The sequence below is a fragment of the Danio aesculapii genome, chromosome 5, assembly GCF_903798145.1.
Source record: "Danio aesculapii chromosome 5, fDanAes4.1, whole genome shotgun sequence".
Lineage (NCBI taxonomy): Eukaryota > Metazoa > Chordata > Actinopteri > Cypriniformes > Danionidae > Danio > Danio aesculapii.
In genome coordinates this window covers 44689543-44707916 of record NC_079439.1, presented here as the reverse complement: position 1 = coordinate 44707916, position 18374 = coordinate 44689543, and the positions used below count along the sequence as shown (strand labels likewise).

The following is an 18374-nucleotide window of genomic DNA, read 5'->3' as shown; positions in this document are numbered from 1 at the left end:
TGCAGAAAAAAAGTGATTTAGAATTTCTGTTCGGGATTAAAGTAAAAAAAAGAAAAAGAAAGAAAGAAAAAATAATAATGTACAAAGAAACCGTCTTAATCGCAAAATGTTTTATTAATCTTTAACAATGCTATGCCAAATCAAATCAAGTGTAAGATAACCGATACGCAGGAGCCCTTTGTGTTATTAGACCAAAACGTTCATAACACTCAAAGTTAAGTCAATTTCATTGTACAACTGAGATAATTTCGTACTTTTTGCTTGAATGAACTTTATTTAAATGGAGAGCATGTAAATTCTTCATTTCAAAATAACAACTGAAAACAAAATACACAACATTTCCAAGAGCACGCCACGTGCGTTTTAAAGCAGATTTCAACTCTGTATCATCTCGAACATCATTAATTGTCTGCAAATGACCCGCGTTCTAATAAGAGCGCATTCCTGTCCACGGTTTCATCTTCAACGAAATATGGGTCTCAGGACGGTTTGAACTTTCGTCCGATACAAATTGAGGATGAGAGAGAGCGTCCTGCACATCTCAGGCACGCATCAAGCAGTGAGATCATTTGTGATATAAATATCTCTTTGCCAGCAGATCTGCTCCAGCTCCTGCAGCCGAGGGTAATGCCCACCAGTAAAACAGCGCGTCACCTCAGAGCGCAGGGACAGCGGCAAAAATGCTGGAAGTGGCCTAGCGCTCTCTGGAAAGAATGAACGTTCCTCTCCTGCTTTTTCTGCTCTTTCAGTTGCCGCGCTCTGCACAGCTTACGGGACGCGAACGTGCGTATTTGGAGCGCCAACTTGTCGAGGAAGGGCGCGTATCTGGCCGAAGGACTGGCAGACTGTACTGTAGAGTTGGAATAGGTTTCCACCTTCAGATTCACCCCGATGGAAGAGTCAATGGGAGCCACGAACCAGATTCATTAAGTAAGTTACATTTTTACCAATGGTTATGTGGAAAGCGAAGTTCGCATTTCTGACTAACTGATCTCTTTTCCACACTGCAGATTTCTTCCTTTGATTTTTTTCTTCTAGAAATAAACTAATACGAATGTTTTTTTCAGGACATTTACATTTATAACACTGATAAATTATTAAAACGATTCAAAAGAATCATTAAAATGATTCAAAGGCATTGACGGTTTAACAGTAATGCATCCCCTTGCAAGACGTTTGCACAGAATCATTGCAGGTTTTTGATGAATAGTTAATAAAATAAGAAAACACTCCTCAGAACACAAGTAAATATTGCAGATTGAGCTGGTCGAATGAATCAACTCTGGTTGTGTGAGTGTCTTGTTTGGAGAGGCTTGTTTATTTACAGGTATGGGAACAGGTGCAGCGGCTGAGATCAGAATGCTAGTGAGCTGAAAGCTGGAGTGAGTGGCATCATTAACATGCCATGCACTAGATTTCTGTTAATGGTTGAATAGCTGGGTACACATACCATAGTACTTGGTCTATTTAGAGGGTCTACTGTCAAACAGATGAGCAAAATTAGATTAACGTAAAATGGACTGTTATGAGTTGGCTGCGGGTGTTAAGTCCACTTGCCAGATAGAATATTTAGAAAGCAAACATCACTGACCTGAAACACTGCCCTTAAAGACTGAACCCTAAATACAATCTTCATCAATCTTCAATCAGCAAACAATGACCTTATATATGGATAGCAATAAAACAGGCTTTGTAAAATATGTGAAAAGAGTGAATTTTTGAAACTAATGAAGTCAGTACACCAGCTAAAACTGTAGTAATGACATTCCCTTTTCTGGCTGGGTGTTTTATATGAAGTTTGTGTGTTTTACAGTATGTTGCAATGTATTATGTGTATTCTTTTCTTCTTCGGAATATTACTTTAATATGTTAGGTGCCCTTCCTTTAACCCCAGTTTAAACATATTATATTAGTGTCTGGATTTGTGTTTATAGTCAGGATTATCCATTTTGACTGTTGACTGGATTTTAATGTTTTAAAATACATTTCAAAGTATACGTTTGTTGACTACTTTTCTAAACCAAAGCAAGTAAATTAGTTACACGTAGATAGTTTTTCACCTCCATCAACAGTTTAGTGTATCTAATATTTTGTGCAATGAAAATAAGTAAAAAAATGAGTACACACTTTTCACAGTCTGTGTTTGGAATTAAACATATTTGCTATAGATGTGACTCTCAAATTGTTGGTACACGTAGAACAGAGAACAGAAGTGAATAGAATAATGTCTGTGTGCTGTATGTACATGTAACTCAATCCTCTTCTCTGTTATGTTCCACGTGTGTTTTAAGTATAATTCTCTTCGCTTTTCACTCCGTGATGATGCTTGTAACTATAATGACAGAACAACACAAAACATAAAGATTTTAACTTGTGTTTCCAGGAAGTTAATTTAAATGTACTCCTGTTTTCTACTGACATATGCACAGCAAAAAAAAAATCTAGATATTTTTGTCTTTGCTCTCCACCCCTCAAAAAATAGTTTTCTCCTTTAAGCCAATCCCCATTTTGAGGCACTTTTGAAAGTTAATAAATTTACACTCTCAAAAAAAAAGCTCTCAACTTGAATATCTTATCTACATCTAAATGCTGTATATTGGCACATTCCAAAAGTGTTCATATTAGTAAAACTTTCAATTGTGCCACAAAATCTACAGTACAATCTACAGCCACATGCTGTAGGATACTACAAACCACCTGCAGGATACATTCCTTTCTCTCTAGACACAAGGCACTTTATTAGACTTTAATACACTGTAAAAATGCTGGGTTCTACACAATCGATTCATTTTGGGGCATTTGTTAGTTTTGACAAATTTAAGTGGATTGAACATAAAACAATTACTGTAAGTTGTCCCCCCAAAAGACTCAAAAATTATGTTGTTTCAGCTTATTTTAAATAAGTAGTTTGAACGAACAGCAAATGTGATTTATTGTATGTTGTTGTGTATGTTTTTGTATGTATAGCGAAGATGTTTTTTTATTTACATTTTTTTATTTTGTTCTATTTTCTGCTATTTTTACATCTAAAGTTTTAAATATTTAATTTTTTGGTCTTATTTTATTTTTATATCTAAAATTTCTGTGTTTTTACTTCTTATTTTACTCCATAACTTGGATTTTATTGATATTATTTTTTGTTTTGTTTTTTCATGGTTGGTTGTATATGCATTTCACTGCATATCATGCTGTGTATGTGACAAATAAAATTTGAAATTGAAATTGATGACAGCATAGAAAACCTCATTTAATAAATACTGTATACAGTTGAAATCAGAATGTGATTTTTTTATTATTGTTTAAAATATTTGCTAAATAACAGAGCAAGGAAATTTTCACAGAATAACTGATAATATTTTTTCTTCTGGTGAAAGTCTTATTGGTTTTATTTCGGCTAGAATTAAAGCAGTTTTTAATTTTTTAAAAAACATTTTAAGGTCAAAATTATTAGCCCCTTTAAGCTATATTTTTTTCTACAGATCAAACCATCGTCATAGAATAACTTGCCTAATTACCCTAACCTGCCTAGTTATCCTAATTAACCTAGTTAAGCTTTTAAATGTCACTTTAAGCTGTATAGAAGTGTCTTGAAAAATATCTAGTCAAATATTATTTACTGTCATCATGACAAAGATAAAATAAATCAGTTATTAGAAATGAGTTATTAAACTATCATGTGTAGAAATATGCTGAAAAAAATCTTCTCTCAGTTAAACAGAAATTGGGGGGAAAAATAAACAAGGGGGCTAATAATTCAGGGGGTTTAATAATTCTGACTTTAACTGTATGTCAATAACACAACAGACAACACATTTCATCCAACTCTGCATTTAAAATCTAAGTAAACCACTTTTAAAATGCAGTTCACGTTTTCATAACCATTCATTTTTGTATTAAACAACTGTATTATGCTACTGTTTGAACATAACCTAATACTGAACTTTGACTCTTAGGACAAAAAGATCATCAGCTGTCAATGTGTTTTCTCTATCTGCAGGTGTTCTGGAGCTCTTTGCCGTGTCTCAAGGGGTTATAGGTATCCGAGGGGTTTTCAGCAACCGATTTCTAGCCATGAACAAGAGGGGAAGGCTTCATGCCACTGTAAGTCTGATCCAACACACTAATTCATACATCCTTTAAACTGCAAACCAACTACAAGCGAGCTAAATAAACTCTTCAACCACTTCTAAAAGAAATCTCGGATTATTGCGATATTGGCGAGCCCCTAAAAAGACGTTTGGAGCACACAACAGTGCAGAAACACACTGCAGTTTCAGAATTATCTGGCTTTGCAGAGGTCTGGACTGTCTGATAGAAGGCAGAGCTTATTAGCATGTGTTAATGGGAAGAGCAGATTAAAACGAGTCTGGGGTAGTTGATAATCTTTCAAGGAAGGAAATCAATATGTGTGTAAGCAAAGTTTGGGCAGCTGTAAGGACACTTAGCACGCAGGAAGTAAGAACAGGGACTTACTGGGAAACAGATAGAAATTAGAATCTGTATTCAGGTTAGGTTTTATAGATGAGAATAGTTTAAAATGTAATTTACAGATGAAATGCAATATAAAAGTGTAAATAAACAAAAAAAAAAACATGCATCACAAACCAGAGTGTTAACTAATGTATATTTTACTGTTAATAGGTATCTGCTGATACAGAAACAAAAAATATATTTTTTAATTCCTCTTTTAATGTGTTTAAAATATAAATCTTGTAATAGCAGAGCTGAAGTTTAAGCAGCCAGTTTTTCTCCAGTTTTCAGTGACACATCTTTCTTTATAAATGTTGTTGTTGTTATTAATATTAAATTATTATTATTATCAGTGTTTAAAAAAAGTACAATACCTGACAAAAGTCTTGTCACCTATCAACAACAATTAATAACTTGACTTCTAGCTGATCATTTGGTATCAGAAGTGGCTTATATGAAAGGCAAAGGCCTCCAGATTACGCTTATTTTAGCTAAATAAAATATGATCATGCTTTGATTTATAATTATTTAATTAGGAAAGTAACGTCTGACTTTGCTTAGACAAAAGTCTTGTCACTTAACAAGAATAATGTACAGTACAGAATATAAAGTCATGCTGCAGTGAAAAAAATAATTAATTGTGTATGACTCCCTTGAGCTTGACTGCATCCATACATCTCTGCAATCACTCAAATAACTTATTAATAAAGTCATCTTGAACGGCAAAGAAAAGCCTTTTTGCAGGACTCCCAGAGTTCATTAAGATTTTTTTGGATTCATCTTCAGTGCCTCCTCCATCTTATCCCAGACATGCTCAATAATGTTCATTCTGGTGGCTGGGCTGGCCAATCCTGGAGCACCTTGACCTTCTTTGCTTTCAGGAACTTTGATGTGGAGGCTGACGAATGAGAAGGAGTGCTATCCTGCTGAAGAATTTGCCCTATCCTGTGGTTTGTAATGTAATGGGCTGCACAAATGTCTTGATACCTCAGGCTGTTGATATTGCCATCCACTTTGCAGACCTCCATGATTTTTCCTACTTCAAAAACTTGACTGATTTCTGTGAGAATCTTGGGTCCATGCGGGTTCCAGTGGGTCTTCTGCAGTATTTGTGTTGAATGGGATGCAATTCAAAAGATGATTCATCCGAAAAATCTACTTTCTGCCACTTTTCCAAATGATCTACTAGAAGTCAAGTTATTATTTGTTTCTCTTACAACTGGGATCAGCGACAAGACATTAGTCAGGTAGTGTAGAACTTTTAATTCATTGTTTTTTTAGTAATCTTCTTTGATGAATAAAAAGTTCAAAAGAACACCATTTATTTGAAATAAAAGATCTTATGTAACATTATACGTAATTATATATACTGTCACTAACAATTGAACACATCCTTGCTGAAAGTATTAAATTACTTTGAAAAGACATAAAATGTTCTACATTCATGTGGACCCTACTTCACATTAATGTTTTACAATTTTAGAGAAATCTCGTAAGGGCCAGATAATAAAGCAGTCTGATAAATCCGAGGATTAGCCTCCAAACTGCTGCAGACATCATCTGTAATTAAAGCAGCTGCGGCGGCTCCGTCAGACTTGAATTGGGTTTCATTTCCTCAGACCAGCTACAGTTGCAGCGGCTTATTTAATAGCTGTCAGCTTGGGTTTTAAACCCCAAGCACTTCAGTCTGTAGACAAGTCGGCCTAACCAAAGGAGTATCAAATGACTTTGCGTCTGATTTTGTTGCACTGTCTGTCATATTTAATATTTAGATGTTTTCATAGTGGCAATTTATTGCTGTGATAATGGCAAAGGGGACAGATGTACATTATGCCGTGTGACCTACCCAGCAAGCCATTACTAACATAATCTTTGCAAAGCTTACGAGGTCACTGCATTTATTATGAAAACAATAGAGAGCGAGTGAGAAACCAAGAGGGAAACAGAGATGCAACCATCTCCCATTCCATGAAACGTGTATGGCTCCAGAACCAAATTTAAAGGGATAGCTCATTAAAAATGAAAATAAGCTTTTTATTTTTTCACCTAAGGCCATCCAAGGTATAAGCCATTTTTAAAACATATCTACTTAGCAGCAATTCTGTGAATAAATGCGCATAGCAAAGTGTGCATAGCTGCTAGATTTAAAACATGTTAGTTCATCATTATCTCCTGAAATATGTCAAAAGTAAGTGGTTGTTTAACTGAGATAAGAATAGAGTAAATGTTTTAGTAACCTAATAAAGCACAAATAACAATAAATAATGCCGAACTGCATTGTGGATCCGTTGGTGCCGCTTCAGTGCCGTTGCTTGCTGCAGAAGTTGGGAACTTCTCAACTTTTCAAGTGCAGACGGAAGCGTCAGCCAATCAGATCGCTGTATGCAAAGACAGTAGCCGATTGCTGACTTTATTTCATTGGCTGACGCTGCTATGACGATCGCGTCAGCCTCAACTTCAGACACGCCCTCTGTCAAGCGTTGATGCTGAAGCCCTGTGTGAATGGGGTGTTAGTGATTCATAAAAAGTCAATGGACATCAGCATGTCTTGATGTATAAAGTGAAACAAATCGTCTGTGCAAGCAAACTGAGCATTATTAACTCTAATTCACAGCTTCTGCAAATGGATCAAGAGCACACCAATCTGACAAAATGGACTGTTTGATGAGGTTGTCAATTAAAGATAATAACATAGCAAATAATGTTCAATTTCTTGCACAGACCAATTGTTTTTTTTCAAAGTCTTTAAAGTTCAGGTAAAGTGATATTAAAATATCTGTTCTGAGATTGTAACACTACAGAAAATTGCGTTACTGACCACTGAGCCAAATTTGAATGATGATAATAAATAAATAAATAAATAAATAAATAAATAAATAAATAAATAAATAAATAAATAAATAAATAAATAAATAAATAAAATCTTTTTAAGGCGATGCAGTGGCGCAATAGGTAGTACTGTCCCCTCACAGCAAGAAGGTCGCTGGGTCGCTGGTTCGAGCCTCGGCTCAGTTGGTGGAGTTTGCATGTTCTCGCTGCGTTCGCATGGGTTTCCTCCGGGTGCTCCGGTTTCCCCCACAGTCCAAAGACATGTGGTACAGGTGAATTGGGTAGGCAAAATTGTCCATAGTGTATGAGTGAATAAGTGTATGTATATGTTTCCCAGAGATTAATAAAGGGACTAAGCTTAAAAGAAAATTAATGAATGAATGAAATCTTTTTAAAATATAGTCAGGTCTCTCTGCTCTCAAACGCTGTGGGCACGTCCCGTTGCTACACTGTAACCATGCCCACTAGCAGGAAAGCAGCCATATCTCAACTGTTAAATACCGTTTACATGCTGTTTCACTAAAGAAAATATAGTCCTCTACATCTTAGATGGCCTGAGGGTGAGCACAATCAACAACAAATAGATAGTTTTTATTTATTTATTTTTTTGGGGGGGGTGAACCATCCTTTTAATTGCACTCACAAGCTCACAAGGTAAAGGAAACAACTCTGAATAGTTACTTATGAATGGGATTAAATCTGTCGTGTCAAAATGTAATTACTCGTGTCTGCAAAAGCTCAGTGCTGGAGGTACCACAGCATGGGAAATCTTAAAGAGAGGATTGTTAGTGGATAATATTCACAAAGAAAGCCATCATAAATTGAAAATAATACATCACCTGCTCCAAGACACTGAACTACAGACATATGGGATTTTCTGTCTCTCCTCCAACGTTAAAATAACCTCTTAAAATGTCTGAAAAGGATGCATCTACAACAGCTGGCTGCTCATTAAAATGCAGCTCATAGGCACTTCCAGAAGACAAAAACCATGTACACTAATCAAACAAACGTTCAGTCAATTTGGGCTAAATGAGCGCATTTAGGGGAGAGAGCCCCTGTGAAGTTAATGTTGGGTCAAGTTGTGACTGGCATGTTTAGAAAATATTGTAATGGCACCATTTTCTGCTTTGCTGCACTCTTCAGCAATCCAGAACAGTTTTATTATTTCAGAGTTGCGGAATTATGCAAGACCTCTTTTTTGGGACTGACCCTCATTAAATTCATGATATAGTTTCCCACCAAATGTATTTTTAGAGAGTGAGGCCAAAATTCATATTAGTTGTATGTAGTTGTTGCTGTTTATAAACTACTAAACAGCACACTTAACATTTAACTTGAGTCAGCCTTAGGTAAGTGTTAGGTAATGGAAGAAAAAGACTTATTTTATGAAGACTTCCACTAAAATGTAGTTGGTATATCTAAAAATAACTTCAGGCATATTTGGATCAAGAATCATTTTATGAATCACATTGTTGCTCTAATGCTTATTAATGTTAGTTTTAAGTCCTAACACCACATCACTGTGTGCTTCAAACTAAACATTTAAGGTTTTACCTCAATATACCCAATTTTTTTTCTAATAAAGTAGTTTTAAATAAATTTGACTTTATCTGAAATATTGAACAACACACTTAATTATCATTGAATATGCTTTCAATGTGCTATACTAATATGTAATGATGTAACGATTCACTGTGAGTCGGTTGAAAATCGATTCAAACCTGACGATTCAAACCGGTTGAATGAATCGCTATACATGTTTTGAACAGAGGGGGGTGCTGTGGTTACAGGCGCAAGCTTACTTTACCTGCACATCAGCAGTGTTGCCAACTTAGCGACTTTGTTGCTATATTTAGTGACTTTTAGACTAGCGACAAATCTAGCGACTTTTTTGTGTGTTAATGGAGATCTTATAGACTGTCATGTGTCCATACTGTACCATCCCTACTCTTCTCAACGAGCTGCGGGTGATGCCGTCGGCCCCTCCCCCACCTCAGAGCACTGACAGGCAGCCCAGTCAGTCCTCGTACAGCAGTCTCTCCCACCTGCAGTCTCTCCCACCTGCAGCCCGAGAGCAGATCACTCCTCTGCGTACTGATGGCAAATGATTGAGCACCGGCAGTGTGAGGTATTTCCATTGTACAGTTAAACCGATCTGCTTCTCCTTTATTTTAACAATTTAATTTGACTGTTTATTCTTTAAAATATTCTTACGTTTCGGAACTTGTCTGATTACGTCTGAGAGATTACTGCAAATTAACTACACATCTATATTGATATACTGTATTCAAACAGCAATACGTTTTGTTAAATTGACATGCTTACATAAAGCAGAGTGCTAATAAAAATACCCCTTTATTAACCATAGACTGATTTCACACGACCGCCATTTTAAAAAGCAAAATCGAGGCTGCAGTGGGAAGAAACCTGGAAGTATCGTTGGGAGTTGCATAGGAACGTTGTGTACTTGGCTGTATATCTTATCAGCCAAGAGAAAATGACACAAATGAATAATTTTACCGCCTTCCGAGTGACCCGATGGTCTGTTCTGAATGAATGGTGAAAATAAAAGGGATATCAGAGCTCAGTTAAAGGAAATGGCACTAGTTAGCTTACGTTTTCTTTCCCAAACACACGTTTTAGATGCCATTTATCAAACTCGAGTTAATGAACTGATTCTTTCACTATATTAGACTTGTCACGATACTGAATTAAAAGAAAAACCGCCAATTTCCCGCTAACATTTAGGGCACTGTTGATGGCTTTCTTAAACAGCGCTGATTTGCCATTGTGTTCACGTGCTCAATAGAAATGCTTGTTATTGGCGGAGAAGGTCATCAGTTCACCCTCCGCTGTTTACTGAGCACAAACACAGACGAGCGATGAGCTGATGAATCGACTGATCTTCACGGCTGCTTCGCGCTTGCACTACAGTCTCCGTGTATCTGTGTGAAGAGCGGTAAACTGAGTGCAAAACAGATACACGGAGACTGGAGCGCGAAGCAGCCGTGAAGATCAGTCGAGTCATCCGCGCTCAGCGGCACTTCAGTGTTAGCCGGTTTTAAAACTTCAGTATCAGGACAACACTATTACAGACAACACGAGGGTGTGCTACAGAGGACTGCAGTGCTTTATCACTCACCGGGTTACATAGACCGAAGCAGGGAAGCGTCCCCACGGTGTTTAACTGGTGCCATGAACTGAAGCCTAGGAGGACACTTAAGCATATTACTCTTGAAGAGATTGTGATGTTGTTTGATGCTAAATTGCTTTTAATTGTTTAAATTAATCTTACTGAATAATATTAAAGTAATGTTTACACCATTTCTGCATTTTGAAATCTTTGCAACAGCTGGAGGTTTGTAGTCCACATCATGTTGCTGCAATGTTTACAGTGCTGGTCCTATACTTCCGGGTTTCTTCCCACCTCAGCCTCGCTTTGGTTCTGTAAAATGGCGGCCACGTGAAATAAACGTATAGGCTATTAAAGAAACAGAAACTGTAGAAAGTGATGACGTCAGTAATAAGCAAATTGACGTATGATGTAATCAAGTGACATATAGCGACTTTTCGGGCAGAGCTTAGCGCCTTTTCGTTGAAAACAGTTGGCAACAGTGGAAAGTAAGAGCTGGGGCGGCAGAGTAAAATGACAGTGGTGAAGTCCGCCAGACAAAACAACAAACTGTGTGCAAATACTGCAAAAAGACATTAACATACACTAAAAGAACATCAAACATGATGCACCTAAATCATCAGCACAGTGAAAAACTACTATCACAGATGTCTATATGCAAAAAAACCAAATAAGCCAAACCACACGGACCGGATGATTTGCAGCTACACTTGCTCCGACGAGTGCTGAGAAGATGTTTTCATAGCGAAAGTGTGAAGATGTTTTTCAGACTGAAAGAGAAAGCTGTTCTGTTACAGAACCAGGTATTAGTAAATTTTTACCCTCTCATTTTCCAATTAGTTTATGCATATTTTAATAGTTTGCTTATTATTACTGAATATTTAAAATGTTCAAGATTATCTCTTTTAAGTGTATCACACTGATACTTATACTAATTAATTATACAAGAAATATTAATGATTCAGCGTCATAATTATGTTCAACTCCTGTAATAATTTTCTGATCAGTGTTTTATGCCAGTGGCCAGTCTCCTGGGTAAGAGGGTCCATTGACCACCTCTGTACACACTGCTCTCTGGTTTAGGAAAGGCTTTCCTCTCCACACCAGCCATCTCAGTACCCAGTGAAAGAGTTTTTCATCAGCAGGGGACATTGTAAATGTGCAAAGACCACAGCTTATGCCAGAAAACATAGATATGCTGATATTTCTTTATAAAAAATATGTAAAATCCCAGCACAGTCACAGTTTTAGTTTGGTTATATTAATGAGTCTTCTTTAGTTTGTATTATTCTTTTTATTTTTATTTTTGGATTTTGTTTTTGAAAACAATTTAGCTATGGAAGAAAATATATTATATTTGCATTTAAGAAAAAATTAAAGTCTTCTTCATCTCCTCTCTCTCTTATATATATATATATATATATATATATATATAAAACTTAATTATGAAAATGTAAATATGCAAACACTTTACAGAAATATCAAACAGGTTTTCCCTTCAAAAATACAAAATATAAACACTTACAGTTCTTGTATAAATATAACTAAGTGATCACTTGTTGAAAATATAAAGTAATTGGCAACACTGCCAGTCTACCATGAAGTGTCTTTCTCAGCCTCACGCATGCTGCAGGTGAGTGGACCATGCCACTTATTTACATTACATTACAGGGAATAAAAAATAATTTTACCGTACACATTTCATTCCGCAGTAAAGATATATACCATCATACTGCCCAGCCATACTATGAATAGTGTATAAACACCATTATACAACCAGACCTTGATGCAATTGTTCTACTGAACTTATTTTTTTAATGTTGTTCTTTACAATGCGTTTGATTTTGAAAACACCACATGATTTATTAAAATGCAAATGCATTCCTCCTACACAAGACTTAGTTGGAAAAGATAAATATAAATTAATACAAATATTAATAATTTTGTAAACACTGGGCAGTTACGATTATACCATGACTATCAAATACTTACTTGAAGCATTGTACTCAAAGCTACTTCACTCAAGTGTGAGTGAAAACAGATCACAAAAGTCAAGTCAAAGTCAAGACCAAGACTTGTTTGTACCTGAATGAGTTAGTCCTGACCCCAACACAAGTTTCAAAGATGTTGCAGTACAGGCTCATTGGAAATATGGCCATAGTTTAGATTTTTGTGAAACTGGAAACATTTTTACTTTATGTATAGGTAAAATTATCAGTATGATGCAGTAGGATGAACAAAAACCTTTTTTCCACTAATTTCACACTAATAATACTTACAGAAACATATTATCAACTAATAATAATTTTTGTGCAGATCACAACACAAAATAAATACCAATAATTATATGTTAGCCTTCCCTGTCTATCTACATATAAACAACTTTTCTTTGGCATTTTCCTTGGTAGCTCACTTTCAACAGTGTTTACTTACAATGCAGATTGTTCGGGTTTGAGACTGATAAAGCAGAGTTCCACAAATAGGTCAAATTAATGTTAAATCAAGGTTAAAATTACATGGGCACAGTAAACTTTTCTCTTACCTTTGCTCTTTAAAACACCATTGGTTGGGTTTAGGTCAGTGGTTCGCTAGGTGATCTGCATGACAAGCCTCGCCCTCTTACATACGTGTACAAGACGGACATGTATCTGAAATGTGCAACAAAACGTACCATAAGTAACACATTTCAGATTCACACACAAAAAACTACACAGCGCCATCTGGTGGGTTTGTCACCTGAAACATTTCAGGTTTTACAAAAATGTAGCCTGAGGCACGTATTTCCAGTGAGCCTGGTTTGACAGATTTACAGACACATCCAACACAGACATCAATCTGAAGAAAACATAACAGACGGATAAAAAATTGTCCTATTTAAGTGAATTTTGAATCATCTATCGATGATCAGCTTGTGTGTGATAAAACAGAGTGGACATAGGTCAAATCTTTAAAAACATTAGCTCAAAAGAGAATCTAAGTCTGGTCAACCCTAGCCAGTACACAACCACAGATTGCCTATGAAAAAAGAGTGTCCTGCTTTCCTGAGCTCTGGAAGAAAAAGTTATTTTATAGCCTAATGAGTTTTTAGCCCACACAAACAAAAGCTCTGCTTCTGTCAGTCACCACAGTCTTTGATTGGAAAGTCGGTTTTGATGACTTTGAGCTGGGAGATAAAAGTAAAACTTGCAATTATTCTCTAACCCCCTCAATGCTTTTTCTGGGGCTCAGCGTCTATAATCCGCGTGCTGCTTTCATTAGCTGTCTTTATGAGGGGCTAAACTCAATCAGGCCACAAAGTGTTCTCTCTCCAGCAGCTGCTAATGTGGCATCCTACAAAGTGTGTGCACAGTAATTACTTATTGTGTGCCCAAAGTGTTAAAAGCTTTATTGATGTGCTGTGGTTTCGTATATTTTGCTGTGGTAAAACTGAAGCACAGTACGAAAGCCGATCGTGTACTGTTCTTATAGGTGGACATATACCCTTTGAGAAGGATTTATACCCCTTTAAAGATTGTTATTGATGCTCAAAGGATACATGAATCATTTAACCCACCTGTTGTCTTAAAATTCTGTACATGTCATTTGTCCTATAGGTCAAAAATGAGCCGCCTTCAGTAAAGCTCTTAAATAAAGCAGCTAAATTTCATTTCAATCCTCAAATCTATTTTTCATTAAAAAACAACAACATATAAACTGTGAAGGTCTAGGTTTTCCCTCATCAGTGTGGAGTTTTTAATCAATGCTTAATCAGTAGGCAACACTCATATTTGACTAAAGTAAAAGGATCTATTTTTTAATGCTAAAGGTATACTGCATAAATGTAAGAATAAATAAATTAGCAAAACAGTATTCATACAAGTTGAAGCAGCAGATTCTTATTGTGTGTCTGGTTTTTGGGGTGTGTGTGTTGGAGTGTGCATGTGTTTGCCCAACACAATCTCACGTCAATTTGTAACTTTTTGATTTAGTGGCTAATTCGTATGAATTCGTACGATCTAATTCGTACGATTTAGTACGATTTGCTCATCCCCCAATGGCGGTTGGGTTTAGGGGTGGGGTTAGGTGCCATGCCTCCTTTTTAAAATCGTACAATTTTGTATGACTGAACTCGCCACTAAACTGACAAAACGTAAAATACTTACGTTTTCTCATGAGATCAGGCTGGTTTGCCAGTAGTTTTTGTGGTGTAAAAACAGTTTCATAGCTGACCTGTAATTGACCTGTAAAAAAAAAAAACAATATTTTAGCCTTAATGAAATTTAGAAAATAGAAAATAATTAATTTCTTTCTAATGTTTGGGTCATTTTTGACCAGTAAGTCAATTGGAGGGTTAATTGCATTTCTGAGGTGTATAATTTTATACATTATATAAGTGTGAATTATATTGGAGGGGGTGGGGGATACCTATTGTAAAACTACTTCATTCATTCATTCATTTTCCTTTGGCTTAGTCCTTTTATTCATCAAGGGTTGCCACAGTGGAATGGACCGCCAACTTATCCAGCACGTTTTACACAGTGGATGCCCTTCCAGCTGCAACCCAGTACTGGGAAACTTCCATACACACTCATTCACACACATACACTAAGGCCAATTTAGTTTACCCAATTCACCTATACCGCATGTCTTTGGACTGTGGGGGAAACCAGAGCACCCGAAGGAAACCCACGTCAACACGAGGAGAACATGCAAACTCCATACAGAAATGCCAAATGACCCAGCCGGGACCTGAACCAGTGACCTTCTTGCTTTGATCTAAACAAAAACAAATAAAGACTCTGCGACCAAATTTTGGCATTTGGAAGGGAAACAAAAAAGAATTCAGAATTGATCCTTCTCAGCTGTTTGCATAATATTTTAAAATATGCGCACATGTATTCACTTTTGTTTGTATGCCAAAAAAATTACTTGGCCGAAAATATTTTATGTCTCATTACATTCAGGAATTACATGATTCATATACCATGTTATAAATTACAAAATATTCATAAAATATTTATATTTGACATTAAGTTTGTTTTATAGGATGTTACTGTCAGTCACATAACATGTCTGTTGTAAAACAGCTCTTTCATTGCTTTAATCTGATTGGGCATCTCAGTCATTGCAACACTACCCTAAAATGTTACTTTTTGGTCACAAAATAACAAATACAACACTGCACAATGGAGTGTCGCACAGCAGTGCCATAATTTTAAGTATGGGCCATTTATGATCATTGGTGGGCACTTGTCTCTCTCGTTGTCTATGGTGGTTAAAATGCTGAGTCTGTAACAGTTCTGATCGTTATTAGTCATAGCTTTACTGTATATTTCTTTTACAACATCATACCAGTAACTACGTTTACATGAACTTCAGTAATCAAATTATCTGCCTTAATCGAAATAAGACAATAATTTGTTTAAGGTGTTTACATGAGTTGCATTTTGAACGTTCCTTTCATGATCCTGTTTTACATGTTATAGCACATTATTCAATTAACGTAATTGCGTCAGCTTGCTATCCACATTTCCTCTGGAGTTTTATGTAATTTCGTTTCATTTTCGTTTCATTTTTAATTTGTTGTCTTTAACTGCAGTTTGGCACTTTCACTTTCATTCAGGAACATTTCATTCATGTCCCCCGTGACAAACAAGATATTGGATGCGAGTATGAACTGCTGGAAGAGTGTTGTTTTAATGGAATTTGATACTGCATGCAATATGGGGAAAAACACTCTGCATTTCGTGATGCAGGTGTCTGTGGTCCTTCACTCACTCGGTAGGTGCAGAGAATAGTGTCAAACAGCCGTGTGTGCATAGACTATCCTGTCGCAAAATGTGGCGAAAATCTGACACGACGGTAATAGTTTGATTAAGTTGTTTACATGTCTGTACTCCACTTCAATAATGCGACTAAAATCGGCATACTCCACTTCTTAATTCCATTTCTGTTTAGTCCGATTAATCAGATTAAATTAATCAAAAATCGCTGTTTACATGGTAGACTCTTAATCAGAGTATTGTCTTAATCATATTAAAATCAGATTGGTATCCATGTAAACGTAGTCAATGTTTTGTGGTGTTGAGTGCCATCATCTTCATGATTAACCATGCAGTACAGAGTTCCTATTTTTATGTATTATCATCACGCAATCATCTTATGAAAGAGGAGAACTACACGTCTGCTACATTGTACAAGTCATTTGGTGTTTTGTAGTATCTATATTAATACAAACTGCTAGACTAGAAGAGTGATTTAATCCCATAGTGAATTATGCAACCATAGTCTATTTATTTTACTTGTAGGCACATATACTCACAATCTTGCAATAATACAAAAAGCATATTACGATCACTCTTACTAGTATAAGTACTGTAATAATCTGATTTGAAAGTAAGATGTACAAATATTAGAGGAAACCTAACCCTACATAAACACCATTGCAGCTGGGCTCTAGCTGAAGTGCAAACACAGATCATCGGAGGGATCACTCACTGGCTATGCTGAACGCCAAGATTCAAGACTTTTTAATGTGACCATTAACATGCACAGATGTATCAGTATCAGACTGAACTTGTTGATTTTCTCTTTTGTATCACTTTATTCTCCCTCTTCCCCATGCAGGAGAGCTTTACAGATGACTGTAAGTTCAGAGAGCGGTTTCAGGAGAACAGCTATAACACATACGCCTCAGTGATCCACAAAAACCATCGCACTGGTAGAGAATGGTTTGTGGCCCTCAACAAGAGAGGAAAAGCAAAAATGGGGTCCAGTCCGAGAGTGAAGTCACAACACGTGTCTACACATTTTCTGCCGAGGATGAACCTACATGAAAAGACTGAGCAAGGATTCACAGTAACAGACAAAGAGGAGGAAAAGCAACCTCCGCCACATCCTTCAAAGCCTTCATTAGCAAAAGTCAACACTGCAAAGAAGAATCGACCAATAGTCAAGTACTGGCCAAAGTTTCGATTCGGATAGACCTGCAGTTCTGACTAACCTTGCAAAAAGACAAACCGGGGGGAGAAAATGGGTTCTCTGAAATAAACTTTTTAAAATTTCTTCTAGGTAAAATACCTAACTTTGACATGAGCATTCCAGTCATCATGTACGTCACGTCAAAGGGCTGAATGAGCCAATCACAAGACATTTTCCAGATTGAATGAACTGCTTTGCATTTCATGAAGATCTTTTGAAAACTAGAAATCGTCTTCACAAAAGGATTTACCCAAGTAATTTTACAAAAAGTAACTGTATTTTATATTATACCTCACTGTATTTATACAATATATTTATGTCTACAAGCTTTTTTTTTTGCACAGTTATCCAGCTCCTAAGATTATAACGTTTGTGATGGTTATCTGCAAATATATTTTTGAAAAAGTGCACAATACATGAATACATTAATACTTTTGAATGCTTCTGGATTGCACATAGATTGCTAAACTGTTTGAAAGAAAAGTATCTACTTTTTGAACACGTAGATGTTCGTTTGTCAAAAAAAAAAAAAAAATCAATCTAGCTGCTGACTGTCATGGAAAGTAAAATCCTGTCATGACCCCAGTGCATTCCACAGAAGAGCGATGTCCCACAAGGATAAACATGTCTTGTGAGACGGCTCTGTGTTTTTTATGAGCTCTGCTCATATAGGTGTATCAAATGGCAGACAGTTGCGGTTTGACCCCTAACAAAATATCCTGTCAAGCAAAAAAACTGTAGAACTCATCTTTAGTGTTTACAGCTGAAAGCATGAATTGTTAATATTAATTATTAATACTTTTTAAGCTACATTTTACAATAGTTCAATTGAAATAAACAATTCACAATTTATTATGAGGCCGTTGTCTACCTCACAAGACTACCACACGGAGAATGGAAATATATTGAATTAATAGAAATTCTAAAAAGGTGTACTTTTATCACAACTACCATTACTGTTGATTCTGCATTAGATGTT

General features: G+C 36.2%; 1 protein-coding gene across 1 annotated transcript; it reads left to right on the top strand.

Moving 5' to 3' along the window:
* Positions 1 to 654: 654 nt before the first annotated feature.
* Positions 655 to 18113, top strand: fgf5 (fibroblast growth factor 5). Its single transcript, XM_056456994.1, has 3 exons — positions 655 to 930; positions 3998 to 4101; positions 17042 to 18113. The coding sequence occupies exons 1-3, from the start codon at positions 714 to 716 to the stop codon at positions 17396 to 17398; spliced, it is 678 nt and encodes a 225-aa protein (XP_056312969.1). The 5' UTR covers positions 655 to 713; the 3' UTR covers positions 17399 to 18113.
* Positions 18114 to 18374: the final 261 nt, after the last annotated feature.

Bases quoted from the DNA above. Each gene is read 5' to 3' on its own strand.
- fgf5 (XM_056456994.1), top strand. From the start codon at position 714: ATGAACGTTCCTCTCCTGCTTTTTCTGCTCTTTCAGTTGCCGCGCTCT. The intron at 931-3,997 runs GTAAGTTACATT...CTCTATCTGCAG, and splicing joins CCACGAACCAGATTCATTAA to GTGTTCTGGAGCTCTTTGCC. The intron at 4,102-17,041 runs GTAAGTCTGATC...TTCCCCATGCAG, and splicing joins GGGGAAGGCTTCATGCCACT to GAGAGCTTTACAGATGACTG.